Genomic DNA, 17,503 nt, shown 5'->3' on the forward strand with positions numbered 1-17,503 from the left:
TGGTTGGTTAGAAAACTGCTTTAGTTGACACTTCCCCCAGTTTCACAAGTTACATGTTTGTGTTTTCCTAATGTGTGTGACTGCGCCCTCCAGGGTCCTTATGGAGTTATGATCTGAAGTGACAATTTGTTCTCCACACGTCCCAGCAAATACTGATTCAATAATTTTTCCCAAAACGGGGAGGAACAGAAGAACTTCAAAACTAATAATTAGAAAGGGTGTGGCTGAAGGGAAGGAACAAGAAGAATCTTGGGAAAAATCAAACCATGCTTTAGCTTCCTTCCCACATTCGCTGAACTCAAAGATCTCGGTCACCAGTGCCCAATTAAAAAATATTCCATGACTTCGCTTTGCTGTAGCTTTATTGTAGAATTGCAAGCATCCTGAAATAATGAGCCAGAGGCCCTTAATTATTCCAAAACAACCTTGAGGGTTATTTGGGCAGATAGGGTCAGGGTGGGGGAATCTTTAATCTTTCCTTGTCAGATATTATATATATGGTATTTTCATAGGAAAATTTTTTGTTTTGTTTTCTGAGAGAGAGTTTCTTTGCGTAGTTGTGGCTGTCCTGAAACTTACTCTGTAGACCAGGCTGTCTTCTAATTCACAGAGATTCCCCTGCCTCTGCCTCCCAAGTGCTGGGATTAAGGGTGTGCGGCACCACCACCTGGCAAGAGAAATAATATTTTATTGTGTGAGCGTGTGTCAGACAGCGATCTCCAGGAATTCTTTCTCTACCATCTGTTGAATTCTGGTCTCTGGCTTTGGCACTAGGGCTTTAACCCTTGCTGTCTCAGCCTGGAGACGTACGTACCTGCCAAACTACAGGTCCCAGTAAGGATTTTGTAAGTTTGATTTCTGACTCACGATCAACAGTACAAAATGAACAAGAAAACTTAAGAATAGAAAACAGTACAGTAAGAGTAACCTTAGTCTTGGTGCTATGCAAACGAGCCACATTACACAGATGCACATGTGTGTGTATGTGCACACGTACAAAGAGAAGTTCTGAAGGTAGTGGCCTAGGTTCTACAGCGGTGTGGTGAGACTTGGCTCGTGTTTAATATCGAATTCCTGCTCCTCCCCTGTCCTTCAACTGAGCTGCCTCTGCTTTTCCAGGTGGTACCCGGGAGATTGGCTCGGCGCTCACCAGGATGTGCATGCGGCACAGAAGCATCGAGGCCAAGCTGAGGCAGTTCTCCAGGTGAGGAGCATCCATCTCTATTACAGCGGGTAGGGTGAGGGGTGCAATGACATGGCATCTTCTCCCGGTAGTGTTTAAGGCCGTACACCCCCGTTCTGCTGCTCAGTCACTGAGTGAGCTGGGAATCTGCTCTGTGCTGGGATAAGGCCATGCTGGGCTTGCAGTGGACTCTTAGTCCAGCCCATGCCCCCCTGCCCTGCCTCCCACAGCTCTCCTCATCGCCCCCTAGCTGTGGAGATGATGGATACTGCTCCCCACAGGAGCCTCGGGAAAGAGAGAGATACGCCTGCCCTTCTGCCCTGTGCCCCAGGCCCGTGTGCTGGTGGCAGAGCCACCAAGAGGAGTAGTACCCCAGTTATTAGGCACCAGGGGTAGGGTGAAAGGGCGATGGCTGGCTCAGTGATTTGGAGTCACTGTCAAATATAAATGGCCCTTGTGTTCCGAGCAGATCAGCACAATCCAGCATTGTCCTATCTTTTTTTGAGGTGATGCATGAGTACCCAGACTTCTCTGCCGTTGACTAGAAACTGGCACTTGCTAATTGAGAATGTTCTGGGTTGCTCCCGTCTGTCTCCTTGTGCAGTTACTATGTCTTTAGGATTTTAGGTCCTGAGTGCCTGTAACACCTGGGGTCTTAAACAATTGCTTTTTCCTTTCTCTGAGTTTTAGAAGACACGAAGTTAAGCTCAGGTGTTTCTGCCTCTTGGTGGCTTCCACCGTGTGGCCAGAGGAGAAACCTCAGGTTTCTGCCACCTGCCTTTTAATATGGGCTGGAAGATCACAGAGGGTATGAGCAGAGGCCTCTCCAGCTAGGCACAAATGTTTTCTACGTAGTTGTTTTTATATTTAATTTTATTATTTGTTTGTTTGTTTATTTATTTGAGACAAGGGCTCACAAGATATCTCTGACTGGCCTAGAACTTGCTGAGTGGACCAGGTTAGCCTTGAACACACAGAGATCCACCTGCCTCTGCTTCTTGGTTGTTGGGATTAAGGGTGCGGAGGCGTGCGCCATCACCCCATCTTACATTTCTACAAAACTTCTTAGTAGTCATAAAAAGTATCCTGAAGGCCATGGCTGTTCTGAAGGTGGACAATATTGAGGCAATAGTGGTTCGTTACTCTGCCTTTTACTTGCTTCAAGGAAATGATTTAAGTATGTTTGACCACTAAATGCAAATCCTTTGGAGCATCCTGCTGGCCCAGCCTGGCCTCCAACTGGTGATCCTCCTGTCTCCTGAAGTGCTGGAATTGATGACAGGCAAGCCTACCACACCCACCACCAGGTGGGCATCTCGACAACAGGAAGTACCCGCTTAATCACTTAATCTCTCCTTTTCTTTATTTTTTTGACAAAAGTGCGTTGATTGATTGCCTGATAAACCCGCTTCAAGAACAGATGGAAGAATGGAAGAAAGTGGCCAACCAGCTGGACAAGGACCATGCAAAAGGTACAGAGGCCCGGAGCATGGAAGCTGTGGTGCTGCTGTGGCTGGTGCCACTGCTCTACTGGGTTTCTTTTGTTACCAGAACGGCTCAGAACCCTCTCCGTCTCTCCTCCTCCTGTAGGCATTTCAGCTTTGGGAGACAAGGGGTCCAAACTGTCACCATTGTGACTGACTGTTGTTTGCCTGGCATGGAACATTGCTAGGCACTCAGTCCTCTCTCTTACTGCTCTGTGGTTTTGTGGTCACTGAATTTAACATGAAGTGTAGTTGCCTTAGCCAGGGTTATCAGTGCTGTGAAGAGGCACCGTGACCATGGCAACCCTTCGAAAGCAAACATTTAATTGGAGTGGCAGCTTACAGTTCAGAGGTTCAGTTCGTTATCGTCATGACATAAACATAATGCTGTGTAGGCAGATGTGGCTCTGGAGCTGAGACTCCTACATCTTGCAGGCAACAGGAAATCGACTGAAATATTCAGAAGTATCCTGAACATAGGAATCCTCAAAGCCCGCCCCCACAGTGAACACACTTCCTCCAACAAGGCCATACCCACTCCAACAAAGCCACACCTCCGAATAGTGCCACTCCCTATAAGGTTATGGGCCTGATTACATTCAGCCTCCCACATTCCACTCCCGTAAGCTTGTAGCAATATAGGGCACAATGCATTTAGTCCGACTTCAGAAGTCCCCCTAGTCTATCACAGTCTCAACCATGTTTTCAAGTCCAAAGTTCAAAGTCTCTTCTGCGAGTCATACAGTCTCTTAACTGTAATCACCTGTAAAAATCAGACTCAAAAAGCAGACCACATACTTCAAGCATATGAGGGCACAGGACACACATTACCATTCTGAAACACAGGGAAGGGAGCATAGTGAGGACTTGCTGTGCCAAAACAAGACTGGAAACCAGCTGGGCAAACTCCAGACTCTGCACGTCCGTGTCTGACATCAAAGTGCTCTTCAGATCAACTGGAGAGTGTGGATGCCCCGTGTCAGGTGGTCCTGAGACGGGCCACTTTCTGGTCTTAAGAGTGGTTGACTGTGCTTGCGTAGACTGGACAATGAAGATTACTCCACATGCCCAGAAGCTGTAACCACCGGGGACTTCACATCCATCCAGATCATCCATCCTCTGTGTTCAGGCACCCAGAGTGATTGGTTTCCCTGAGTTCCATGTCTGTGCACTCATTGGTGCAACAAAATACATAGATTTATTTCATTGGTTTTTTTTTGGGGGGGGGGTTGTGCGCGTGCACGCGTGTGTGCATGTTCCTCTAAAGTTGGTGGTCAGCTCTGGTGGTCATGTTCCTTTAACTAGGAGCCATGTTACTGAAAAACTTGAGTGACATCCAATGAAATATTTTGATAAAAGAATGTTGTGAAATAATGAAGGCTTGTGTGCACTGAGGAACTAGACAATTGTGAGCCGCCATGTAGGTGCTGGGAATTCAACCTGGGTCCTTTGGAAAAGCAGCTAATACTTTTATTTGCTGAACCATATCTCCAGCCCTCATTTCCTTTTTTTTTTTTTTAAAGTTTTGTTTACCTTCAATAGGGAAAATGGCACCTTGAATCTGTGTCTCTTCTTGATGTTTATTTTAAAAGTAATTTTCTTCTTTAAGAGCTGCCACGCCTCGGTGGTGTTTCTCCTCTTGAGGTCAAGCACCTGTGTATGAAACAGTACTTAAATCTTAAGCTTTTCTGTGCCATCAAGGAGGTGGGCAAATTTACAGGATTTATTTTCCCACTGTGTGTTAATCAAGTCCTTGCTTGTCATCTCTTGAGCTTCTCAAATGTCCAGCCATCATTTCATTAAGTACAAAAGAAAATAGAAATACGTGAATATTATTTTCAGACGGAGAAAGAATTGATAGTTTAATTTGATTTGTGTATTAAATGCACAGCAAAGCTAACTATAAAAGAGATTCAAAGACCGATGAGTAACGCTTGTCTGTGGGTGATTTTCCTGAGCCACATCATGGGAAGAAAGTAGCAAAGAGCTATGCTTGACCTGTGCTTGGGCAGTAAGGCAATGTCACTTGGTTGGTCCTCGGTATTGCCCTTCCTGCCCATCCCAAGAGCGTACAGAGAACACTGGTCAGCTCCTTCTGTCTGTAATATTCCCAATGAAACAGAGACAGCCTGGGCCCTGAACACAGAGTTAGACCCTTTGTCAGTCTCTGGATATCTGTGCTACCCACCCCCAGCATCTCAAGATGTGCCGAGGTGCCGTTTAAAGATGTCCTGTCTCATGGCAGTGAGGGTGGGGCCATGGGAGGTGAACAGATGGAGAGAAAGCCACTCAGAGGGGCAGGGAAGGCGGGAGAAACTCAGAGAAGAACAGAAAGCCACCAGAAGTAGGCTCTCCCCTCCTCATGGGCTTCCTGCTCCACCAAGAGGACTTGCAGGGATTGGGGTGTGTGTGTGTGTGTGTGTGTGTGTGTTGCATTATGTGTGCTTGCCCATGTAGGGGTGAGTACCCGTGGATGCACACATGGAGACCAGAGCTCAATGCCAAGTGTCTTCCTTAATATCTCTAGTAGCTCTTGGTTTATTTTTGGAGAAAGGTTCTTTCCCCTGGAACGGAATTTGCCATTTCAGCGAGGCTGGCGGTTATTGAGCTCCAGGGATCATCTTGTTTCCTCCCAGCTGCCCTGGGTTGCAGGTGCTTATAGTCACACCTGGCTCTTTACTCTGTGTGGGGGCTGAGGATCCAAACTCAGGTCCTTGTGCTTCCACGGCAAGCAGTTTCCCAGGGAGCCATCTCCCCAGCCCCACGTGTTTGTGCTTGAATGTGAAAGTGACCGGGACCGAATTGGGCTGTAGGAAAACTGTTTTCTACCTTAGCTTGTGTATGCCTTCAGCAAATGCATCTCTGATCCCAAGGGCCTTGGGAAAGTCGGTAATGCTGGTGATCTTCCCTGAATTCTAACAGACATATTGTGACTTTTTTTTTTAAACAGTCCCCAGTGACATCTTCTCTTGGTGTGGGCAGGACAAGGAAAGACTGTAGTGCATCTCTTTGTTTTTCATGTAAACAACGCCTTTGTGGTGAAATGTCACCGTGATTTTTATCATTGTGTATTTGGAGGTAGCTGTTGGCTGTGTGTTGAGATTATGCTTTCTGGGAGGGAGGTTGAGCAGAGCGGTAACACTGTTCAATGTTCTGCTTTCTTTTAGAATATAAGAAAGCTCGCCAGGAGATAAAAAAGAAGTCCTCTGACACGCTGAAACTGCAGAAGAAGGCGAAGAAAGGTAACCGAAAAGTCTGCAACGGTCCTCGGGCTCTGAGAGGAACTGAAAGTGTGCTGTGTGTGGGCCAGAAGCTGTGCGGTTCAGAGGCCTCCTTAGACGGGGCGGGCTGGAGAAGGGGCAGGAGCCGGCCCCACCCACCTGGCTTCAAGTTCTTTTTCTCTTATTTTATGAATGCTGGTGTTTTCCCCTCATGCACATCTGTGCACCACGTGTGCTAGTAGCACCCGTGCAGACCTGAAGAGCATCAGATCCCCTGGAACTGGACCTACAGACAGTTGTGAGCTGCCGTGTGGGTGCCGGGAACTGAACCCAGATCCTCTGGAAGAGCAGCCGGTGCTTTTAACCTCTGAGCCAACTCTTCTATCCATGCTTAAAGGTTCTTAAAGTGCAGGGCATGGATGAGCGAGAAGCTCTTGCCAGGTAGTCTTTATCATTCCCCTGCCTCTGTCTTCCAATAGGGCAGCTCTTTGCCCGCTGTGCTCTGTGGTAAAGTCCTTGGAAGCCTTAGGATAACGCAGAGGAGCCTTTATGCAAATGTTCTATAGTAATTATCACGGAAACAATGTCCTCCTCCTCCTCCTGCATCTTTCATGACCCATATTCTCTGAAATCCTCATTTGAGTCTTTCAAATATATGCACAGTGGCTGCACTGGGAGCCTAGAGACTTAGTCTTTGCTGTCTAGGGGATTTTTAAATATGTTTCTGAGGGCGGAGACCTAGGATTCACCACCAAGGGAAGCAGGCAGATGCAAGCTGTCTCTTTGCACCCTGTTCCCTGTTCCTCGTGACAGACCAATGAACTGTCACATCCAGGGGCCGTCCTCGCCTCTCCAGATCGGATGGGGTTTGAAGAGAAAAGGTCTGGCCGTGTCCACTTTGCAAAGATTTGTAACATTTCCTGGAGCCTGAAAATTGCTCTTGAGTAGGAGAAAGCAGCAATTCTTATTACTTTTTTTTTTTTTTGAGTTGTTGAATCTCCTCTGATAGGATGGGTTCTTCCTGCAGGCTGCTTTATGGGAGATAGTGCCAGAGGCTGTTCAAAACAACCTTTTTAGGGAGAGACCCCCAACCTCTCCATTTTCTCTATTCTCGACAAACAGTGATTGTTCAGAATGAAAACACATTTCAAGAGGTGAGGTGGGGGGGGGGTAGCTTGGAAGGAAGGGTTGGCTCCATAAAACTCACATTTTTCACAGGGCCCTTCCCCCTCAGTTCTGACAGATACCCTATGCCTGTTTCAAGATGCGTGCAGTGGCGTTTTCAGAGACACTCATTTTTTCTGTCCTTCTTGGCTGCTGTAGTTTCTCTGGGATGTGAGTTACGGGGTTTGCGTATCTTATTCTCTCTCATGAGGGCACCTGGCAGCTGGCATTTGACAAGTCAGAGGACTTACAGCCTGTATTGTTCTGGCGAGTCTACAGGGCAGTGGTGTGCTGGAAAATGCCACTGTAGTCCATCAGTCTGAGGCCCCTAGAAGAGCAGACTGTCCGCCTGGTTCGCAGCTTGGCAGCCCTGAAATAGGAGTGATAGTGATCCTGATGAGATGGTCCGGGGGTGATGCTTACACTTAGAGAAGGTTTGGGGGCCTGTTGAAAAGGATAATGGAGAAGTAGCTGTTCCCCTCAGCCTTCTCAGGGTTCTCTTGTCAGAGGCCTCAAGTTCCTGGATGCAGAGGTAATCTGTTTTGTCTAAGCCCTACCTAGAGCCTAGAGGGTTTTCCACTGCCACTCAAAGTCACTAGTCTTTTCCAATTAGCAGAATTTGGACCTCTGGGTGCAGCCCGATGGCTTGGTCACAGTGGACCATTAGAGGAAGTTGTGCCAAACAGACCTGCCCAATGTTGGTGCAGGCTGTCTGGGCACTAATGAGCTGTACATCCAGGCTAGAGAGGATGATTCAAGACCCAGGACGCTGGGCTGTGCCAAGCAGAAATGCGCCTGGCCTTGGGACTCGAGAATAATTGGCATTGAATTGTGAAGTGTCTTGAGGCATTTGGGCCTGAGGCTGAGAGAGTGGAGGCTGTGATCAGGTGGTTCTGAAGTACTGCCTTTAAAGTCCTAACAAGGTCTCCTCACCAGATCCTGTGCTGGATCAGTGGCCCGCTGCTTGGTGATTTCCTAGTTACTTCAAGTTTGATTTATTATCATCCCTGCCCCGCCCAAATATCTAAGTCTATTTTTAGACTTACAATTGTATGATTGTGGGTAACCTTCCAGAAGACTCTAGGGTCATGATTCTGTCAGGATCTTGAGGGGGTGCTCTCCCAGAAGGTGTCTGAATGGAGCATAGGCTGGAAAAGCCATTGTTTAAGGGTAGGAGGAATTCTGAGCCTAGTTTGGGGTTCTGGTTAGCCTGAGTTTCCCATTCTGGTGGAAAACCCGTTGAGTTGAGATTGCTTACATCCTTCAGGTGATAGATAACACATCCTTCAAGTGCCGGGTACCTGGACTCTGCTCATGAAATGTTAGTGGTCTGGGCTGGAGTCCCGATGGAGCCTGACTCCTGCAGCCAGGGTGTCTTTGGCGCTCTCATGAGGCAGCCTTCCAGTAAGTGTTTTTCAGAGACTGATCTGTGATATGGTAATTCTTCTCACGTTCCATTCGGAGATTTCAAATGCATCCGTGCAGACCAGCCTGGCATTAGCCTTGTCTTTGACAGTGGTAGACACTAATACAGGATGTGGCTCATGAACAACTTGTGTCCCCTACGTCTTATTCCACAAATGTAATTGTTGTCATGTTTATTCAGCCCTCTTTTAACTATAGAGCTTGGTGATTAGTAATCTAACAGGGTTTCAATATTTCTGTCGCAAACACTCTTAAGTGGTATGTCTTCTGTTTAGGTGACATTTTAAAGGGATTTGGGATCTGCTCCATCCTGGGATAAGTATACAAGGCTTCCTCATTCTCCAAGGCAGGCTTGTCAGGTGCTCACAAAGCCAAGAGCAAGGGACCAGAGAGAGGTGACTTGACCCTCAGAGAACTTCTGGTCTGAGGCACTGAGTCAGGGGCAGAGCCAGCATTAGTAAATCGTGAAGGAGACGGGGCCACAGGAAGCTGAAGAAGTGGAGCTGGCCCTGGGGCCTTGACCTCTGAGTGGGGTAACTTGGATGTACTTCCTGCTCAAGTCTTTGGGATCCCAACAGTGAAGTAGCAGGATTGAAAACGGGGTGCTTTAAGCTACCTCTCTACTTCTGATTGACGCATTACTGTGCATAACCAACGTTCTTACTTCTCACGATCTAACGTTTATGTTATTGTCATTGCTTGTGTGTGTGTGTGTGTGCTAGTGGGGGGTGTTTGTGAGTCAAACCCACACCCAGGCAGATTTTCTGCTGCTGAGCCACATCCACAGTATATGGTTCATTAATTTAAATTTAAAAATTGGTTTGAGAATGTAGCTCAGTTAGGAGAGTTGTTGGCTAGTACGTACAAGGCCCTGTGTTCCAGCCCTCAGCACTGCAAAACAGTAAAAATAAAGATTGCATTAATGAGTCTTCTGTTCCCGCCTGTAACCACTAATGGTTCGTTTTGTCGGGGTCTTGATTTGAGAAAGAAAGTTGGAATGTTGGTGTTAGATGCCTCCCTGTTTGTTTTTTGAGTCAGGTCTCTCTGTATATCCGTGGCTGTCCTGGAACTCACTCTGTCGACCAGGCTGGCCTTCCTTGAACTCACGGAGATCTGCCTGCCTCTGCCTCCCAAGTGCTGGTATTGAAGGTGTTTATCACCACTGCACGGCTGATGTTAGCCCTCTAAGTAGGCAGATTCTCTCCCCCCCCACCCCCAAGTATCTAGAAATCTAAGGTCAAATACTGGGAATACGGGGAGAGGGGATGCCCACAGAATTCTGCACCAATAGAATGTTTACTATTGTGTTAAAAATTTAGATTCCTTCATATTTTTCATTCTTATCCCACTGTAATGTTAGAACTATAGTTTTCTTCTTCTCTCCCCAGTTAAGGTTTTCCTATTAGACATCTCACTGGCCTCTTCTGGGCATGTGTTCTTTCTCTCTGTCTTTAGCAAACCCTTATCCTCTTGTTGTAGAAATGACCAAGTAGCAAGGTGAGGAGGACTTGAGTAGGAATGGCGGAGAAGGGAGGATGGAAGGATATTGGCCAGGCAGGAGAGGGGAGCTTGGACTTTGTAGTTTCTGGAGGCCGTGGGTCTGATCACTGGAGTGTAAGTGCGCCAGCCAGCAGCTGTCGGACGCGAAGGGAAGGTTAGGCAGGCGCTGCTCGGATACCAGTTTGACGTTATTGTTTTCCTTTCCGTGTCAAATGTGTATCCTGCACTTCCTCACCGTGCGCCCCTGCCAGTGGATACTCAGGGTAAGTCTACGCTCCAAATCTCTGGTGGCTGGCTCCGGTGTGGTCCTTGCTGTGCATTGTTCAGACCTATGCTAGCTATCCACGTTTTCCTACTGGCTCAGAATAATCACTTGTGCTTGTTTAATTTCTTATAAATTTAAGGAAATAATCTGTGTGTTTTAATCATTTCCTTGCTTAGGCATTTGCCCGTTGATGCTGTCCGTCAACACCATTTGAAGAATTGTGTCTTCATAAGTCAGTATTAGATTCTGCTAAGTTCTAAGAAGGAATCTACTAAGTTCTTTAAATGCACCCTTGCATAGAAAGTCAATATATTTCTATATCCAATGCATACATACCTAAGTAGATATGAATATATTTGTTGATTCCACATGCAAACAACTATGACCCTAAATACCAACTCCAAAGAGTTTTCGAGTCAGATGCGTTATTTTTAAGCCTGCAGAGTATCTACCCTTGTCTACCCAGGACCAATCATCTTCCAACAACAAGAGCAGAAATAGCTTTTACTTTGGCAGTTTGTGAAATTCTTCATTTCTAAGGCTTCATATCTTTCGATTCAACTCAAATTTCGATTCAATTCAAATCAAAGTGATTTTCTTGGTCAGATGTGAACCTCACTCTGGTGATCATGATGCTAAACTGCCATTGGCTCTGGAGTCTCACTGCTCACACCCCGTCTTGGGAAAGTGTCGGTGAGGTGTCCTTGTGGCTCTTGTGCCTGAGTGGCCCATTGTTCTCTGAGCTCCCAAGAAGTGTTTGCATTGGGTCCTGTCACCTACAAGCTCCATTTGCATGGGTCTCCTTTGACAGGGCTTGGATGGCTGCTCTTGGTGGGGACAGAGTTTTGCCTCTCTGTCATTTTGTGGTGCTACTGGGCTAGTCATTCCCCAGTTTAGAGAGGGCAATCTCTTCCTGGTCTCAGTATTGGGATTATGAAACCCTATGAGAAACAGATCTCTCAGTGGCGTGTATATATTTACAGTGTTGTGCAGCCAACCCCACTATCTAGTTTTAGGACAGTCTTATTGTTCCCACAGACACCTCATGCCTTTCCACTGTCGCTCCTGACACCCTCTCCCCAGCTTTCCCAACACCCACTCCCCTGCTTTCAGTCTTTGTTCACCTCTTCTGGATATTTCAGATAAGCTGAATCATAACACATGCACCTCCAGTGACTATCAGGTTTTGTTTTTGTTTTGAGACTGAATTTCTCTGTGTAGCCCTGGCACTCTCTCTGTGGACCAGGCTGGCCTCGAACTCACAGAGATCTGCCTACCTCTGCCTCGGGAGTGCTGGGATTAAAGGCATGTGCCACCAGTGCCTGGCTGGACTATCAAGTTTTCTAAGACCCTTTACAGCCGGGTGTAATCAGCCTGTGGGGTAAACAGCATTGTGTTTGTTCGAATTGCTAAGAGGTAAGATTGGAGTGAAGAAACCACACACAAGATTCTGCTCACTTCCAGGATGTCTCCGAAGCCCTTGCTGGTTCCCTGTGTTATGCACACAGATCCCTAGGGCAAAGGGAGCTCTGTGGATCAGTCACAGTGTCTGTGGGCAGAGATGCAAGGAAAGACCAAATGAGTTTTAAGGCATGCTGGAAGGTATGGATCTTTTTAGCAGTTTTGTGATAATTCTTGGGGTTTGTCAGTGTTGTTCAGTGTAGAGCATTTACTTAGCGTACACTAGGCGCTAGGTGTGTTCCCTTAACCCCTTTGCAACACTCCATAAGCAAAGGAAAAAAGGGGGAAAATCTTTTTGATTGAAAATTGCTACTTCCCTCTAGTAACAGCTTTGGCTGTCCTGGAACTCACTCTGTAGACCAGACTGATCTTGAATTTGCAGAGATCTACCTGCCTCTGCCTCTGAGTCCTGGAATTAAGAGCTTGTGCCACCACTGCCTGGCTGCATCTCTTTCTTTCTCTCTCATTAAAAAACAACCAGGCACCTAAAAATAAAATAAAAACAGACAAACCTTAGGACAAACACACAAAATAGCCGAAAAAGAAGCACAGGACACACATAGATGTAGAAACACAAATATTCACACACCTGTAAAAATACCTAGAAACACACAACTAGAAACCACAACAGAGGGACATACATTTTCTGTACATATGTTCTATATGCATATATGGAGTTGGTGTGTGTGTGTGTGTGTGTCTTGAATCCCAGGTTCCTGCATAATGACAGCTCTAGGAACCTCCATATTGGAAGGGATTCATAACTCATCACAGATGAGTTTGTCCTGGGAGGAAGGACACTATTTCTTTAAGGAACTCAAGCTCTCCCTCAAACCAGCCCGTTGGAGCCATGTGCTCAGTGCTGTGATGAACATCAGCAAGAGATACAATGGGCCAAAGAGGAAGGGAGCAAGAGAGGCATCTTTAGGCATAGGGGACCAAATAGATGGAGATAAGGCTGTGACCTTGTAGTCAGAGGCTTGAGAGTCAGAGGTGCAGGGTAGACATGTCACAGGGGTGTCCTGGGTTGGGGGATCTCAAGAATAGTTGTTTGTTTGTTTTTTTTAAAATAAAGATTTATTTATTATGTATACAGTGTTCTGCCTACATGTATGCCTGCAGGCCAGAAGAGGGCACCAGATCTCATTACAGATGGTTGTGAGCCACCATGTGGTTGCTGGGAATTAAACTCAGGACCTCTGGAAGACCAGCCAGTGCAAGAGTTAAGAAACCGCTGAGCCATCTGCAGCCCTAGTTTTTATTTTCTAAAAATTAATTAGTGAGAATGCACGGTGTGGATTTTCTTTTAAGGGAAGGGTGGTGTTGGTGCCCATGTGTGCATCTATCACAGGTCAATGCCAGGTTTTTGTTTTTGTTTTCTATTGTGCTCCGCCTTATTTTTGGAGGTAGTTTCTTACTGAACTGGTTTCAGCCGGATTGATTGTCCAGCCAGTCTGGGGGCTCCACCGGCTGGCTCTGCCCCTCCTCTCCCCAGCACTGAGATTTCAGGTGTGTGCCTCTGCGGCCAACTCGTCATATCCTCAGACTGGCGGAGCAAGCTCTTTACCCACAGAGAAGCACACTTTGGGCAGTTTGCTACCGAGAGACAAATAGCCTTGGTGATGTGATTAACACTGGGATGGGAAGATTGGACACTGTGGACTCAAAGCTTTGGTGTCTTCTCTTCCCAGCTTATTAATACAGTCGCATGCTAAGAGGACCCCCAAGGGTTTTGTGGAGGTTTGAGGAGAAGCTTGAGCATTGTTGGCTGAAGTCTTTCTCTAGCCCCTCCTTTCCTGAGGTCAGGTGTTGGAGCTGAGCGCTCCGACCTTCTAATGAAGTGGCTGTTTTTTCTGGCAATCAGCCCCTCACTCTGAGCTGTGTGGGCCCTGTCTCCCACACCCCATTGTGTCACCAGTCATTCAGGAAACTCCAAGGGTTTTCGAAGCTGAATACCAAGTTGAGTGTGTGTCATTTTCTAAGAAACTGCAATATTGTAACATTTTACGAACTGTGATATCCGTGGTCCAGCTTGCTGTGGAGGAAGCATTCTGTGTGTGTGCAGAGAAAGAGAAAGCTCCTGTCTGGGCTTCCAGGAGGAGGCAGTGCATAGAAAACACTGGAGGATGGAACTGTGAAGAGGAAGGCTGGGTGGGTGGGCAGTAAGGTGGGCAGTCATTCCAGAAGGACGAGGTAGTGGAGAGGGCACCGGGGAATCTGTGGCTGGAAGCTGACACTCGTTTATACCTGACTGGTGGCCGGTAGGTGTCAGCCGCCATGGCTGATGCCTAGCCATGTCCTAAAAGGCAGCATGGTGGTACACCCTTGTGATTCCGTTACTTGGGAGATGGTGTGGGTGGATCAGGAACTAAGGCAGCTGGCTGGTGCCCCATGCCACAAATACAGGTTAAGAAGCTAAAAGCAACTATTGGTCTTAGATGACCCAGAAACCTCTAGAGTGAAAAACACGAGGACACAGGAGAGATTGACTGTTGTTGATGTTTTATTACATAGAAGACTGTGGGCTGGCAGGGGCCCCATTAGAGTCTGTTCAGGCTCTCTCTGGGCTCTCTGTAGCGTTCCTTTTTATTTTTAGGCATGTTTTCTTCTGTTGATCAAACCTGAACAGACAATGGTTTGTGTGGGACGGCAAGGGCAGGTCTCTTGAGAAAAGGGGATTCTTCCTGGAAATGTAAATTCCCAGTGTCACTTTGAATCTTTGTATCCTCCATCCTATCCTATGTGTCTCGTATGTGCCAGTGTTTACATTCCGTTATTTCGTGGGCTGTAGGAGGCTACCAGTTGTTAATGGTACCAGTTCTTTTCTGCACCACTGAAAAAGAGAGAGAAGGAGCGTTGTTAGCCATTTTTGGTTGTAAGCCGCATTCTGTGTGTGAGGGGTAGCAACGTGGTAGAGTAGGCATTAGGATGGAGTTCAGCGATAACGTGTCAGGCAGATGGGGAAGGTATTTTATGGAGTTCTGGAGGCTCCTTCAGTGTCTGTCTCAGGAAGAAGAAAGGCCTTGGGCCATTTTGCTAGCATCCAGCAGCTGATTTGGCCCAGGGTTACTCTTCAAGGCCCCTTGCAACTCCTTATTTTGTGGGCTGCAGCATGGGGGATGGGCAGTCCCAGGTAACCACCTGGCGCTCTGGTCCAGCTGCTTAGGTGAAGGGTGTGGAGCCTTGGACATCACCAGGGGCTATGATCAGGAGGCAGGGGGTGTGGGGGGGTTCCTGACCGAGAAGGCCCCAGGTGAGAGTCCAGCTGTGCCCATTAGTAACTCAGCACTGGGAATTGTGGTCCCGTGCAAGCCGCTTTGTTCCAGCTTCCCCATGGAAAAATTACTGACTCCCGCCTTGAATGTTTATGTAAAGAAGGGGAGTAAATTGGCAATGCTGCTGGGATTCCATTTCAGAAAGCTTTGTAAACTCCCCTGGAAATCCCACTCCCGATGTCTAGCTCCTTCCTTCCTTCCTTGGCCCACAGCATGCCACCCATTATTGTAATGTGGTGGCCCGGGAGAATTTTCTGCAGAAAGTAATCATGACTCCTCTCTCACGGGGACTCCTAAGGGCCTCCTGACTGGTGTTCAGGATTCCCCAGCATGAGTAGAATCAAGCCCTGGGTGCTAGAGGAGTTGGGGGCTGGGGTTGTCTGGAGGCTACAGATGACTTATTTTACAGAAAAGGCCAGATGGCTTTTTTTTTGCTCAGGAATTTTGTCTGGAAAGCCATCCAAGCCATCCGGGCTCTCTATGTTGGCTTCTTCTTGGTCCTAGAAGGTTTGGCTCTTAGGTCATTTAGGAGATGGTGGTTGAGCTCCTTGAGTACACACTCAGTGTCATGCTGTTGGCATCTCGTTCCTTTGGAGGGATCTGAGCACCTGCTGACTTCAGGCAACTATGCCCAATGAGCATACTCTCAGTGTATGAGAAGCTACAGTAAGAACAACAAGATACGGGTTTCATCCCGGTATGGTCCTCCCACCGGCCCTCCCACCGGCAGCATAGACTGATCTTAAGTTAATAAATAGGTTAAGAGAAGTAACACAGGAAATCTGAAGGAGAGCCAGAGTAAAGAACTTCCGAGGGTCAAGGAGGAGAATCCTGGTTGGGATTCCGAGCTTCCTGAAGACTGGAGAATTAACTAGGGACACAGGATGAAGAGCTGTCAAGCAGGCGGGGAAGAGGAAATGCACACATGGAGATGAACAGTGCCCAGCCCTGGGAAAAGGATAGAGTAGCAAAAGATGGCCTAGCTTGTGAATGGACGGAGACTGATGCTCGTAAGTCCTCCAGGGGGCAGGCTTTGTTAAGGATCTTGGATTTGTGATGTTGGACTCTTCTTGAGAGCAGTGGACGCTGCTGAGAAGAGTGGATTTGTTGCCAGTGGAAAGCAACTAAGACTTTTCCGGGCAGGCTGAAGAGACACTTCAGAAGCCAGGGTGGAGGGAGCAGGGGTGAGACAGGGGGATGGAGTTTGTGTGGGAGCAAGCATGCTCAGAGCCTCAGGACTGGAGACATGACTGGGCAGCTCTTCCGGAGGACTCAGACTCAAGCCACATGGCAGCTCGCAGCCTTCACTGACTCCAGTGTCAGGAGTTCCGACGTCCTCTCTGGCCTCTGCAGGCACTGCATGTGGACAGAACACTCATACATATAAAAGTAAATAAATCTTAAAAAGAGAGACGGAGCCCCAATGCCTGTACTTGTGGTGGCAGTAAGGACTCTGACCGTGCCGCCTGCAGGGCAATGATGTGCCGTTGTGGATCAGCCCTGAGCTCGTAGAGCCCAGGCCAGCGCACAGTGGAATGCTCTTAAGATCCGCATCTCTGCCGAGCACCTGCAGGCTTTCTCATATCACTGTTTCTTAATATAGTAATGATTGATACAACATATACTTTGAGTCAGGTATGGTATGCAATCTAGAGATGGTTTAAAGTGTATGGGAGGCTCATTTAAATGATAGACTTCAGGACTTAGGCATATAAGGGGAGATGCTACAGCCCTGGAGAGACAGACCAAGAGGCAGGTGTACTAAAATCAGCACAACTAAAATCAGACAGCTTAAAATCAGTATATTCAACAGAATTTCTTAAGCAATTACATATGTGTGCTTATAATATAATATATAAATGTTTAATATACCGTGTATCTATAAAATAAATATAATAATGTGGTGTGTCAGGATTTTTAAGAAATAATCATTGTGTTTTGGTCTGATATATCCTAAATAGAAATGTTCCCACTATAACCATAATTAGAGCAATCTTTACAGCTTATACTTATTTTAGAATGCTATAATTTAAAATCCTTTAATTATAACATAATACATATTTAAAATAACTTTGCTGTAATTGTAGAGTAATTTAGATATGTATTTATCAAATTTGATCATACACTCATTTTGCTCTCCTAGGTAAGGCCTATTTTTTATTTTCATTATTTTCTTCTGAGACAAGGTCTCGGTACAGCCCAGGCTGATTCTCCCACTTTAGCTGTCTGAGTGCTGGAGAGGTAAATCAGCAGAGGGCCTAGGCTTAGTTCTCTTTCAGTACCCACAGGGCAGCTCCCACCAACAGTAACTCCAGTTTCAGGGGTTCTGAAGCCCCCTTCTGGCCAAAATGGGCACTGCATGTGTATGTTGCACACATATACATGCAGGCAAAATTCCCATACACGTACAATTAAAATAAATAAATTATCCCAGCCCTCAGGAGTCAGGGGCAGGCAGATCTCTGAGTCCAAGGCCAGCCTCGTCTACAGAGTGGGTTCCTCCAGGACAGCCAGCTCTTTTACAC

The 17,503-nt window shown here is 47.0% G+C and overlaps 1 protein-coding gene across 5 annotated transcripts in view; it reads left to right on the forward strand.

The window, feature by feature from the left end:
* The window catches only part of Mtss1 (MTSS1, I-BAR domain containing), a 137,328-nt gene that overhangs the window by 102,367 nt on the left and 17,458 nt on the right, over window positions 1-17,503 (forward strand). For all 5 annotated transcript variants that reach the window (XM_026782454.1, XM_026782455.1, XM_005354568.3 and 2 more), the window contains exons 4-6: window positions 1,120-1,204; window positions 2,564-2,655; window positions 5,835-5,909. In XM_026782454.1, coding sequence (XP_026638255.1) covers window positions 1,120-1,204; window positions 2,564-2,655; window positions 5,835-5,909 — 252 coding nt within the window. The remainder of the gene's footprint in view (window positions 1-1,119; window positions 1,205-2,563; window positions 2,656-5,834; window positions 5,910-17,503) is intronic.

Source organism: Microtus ochrogaster, chromosome 15 (assembly GCF_000317375.1).
Source record: "Microtus ochrogaster isolate Prairie Vole_2 chromosome 15, MicOch1.0, whole genome shotgun sequence".
Classification (NCBI taxonomy): Eukaryota; Metazoa; Chordata; class Mammalia; order Rodentia; family Cricetidae; genus Microtus; species Microtus ochrogaster.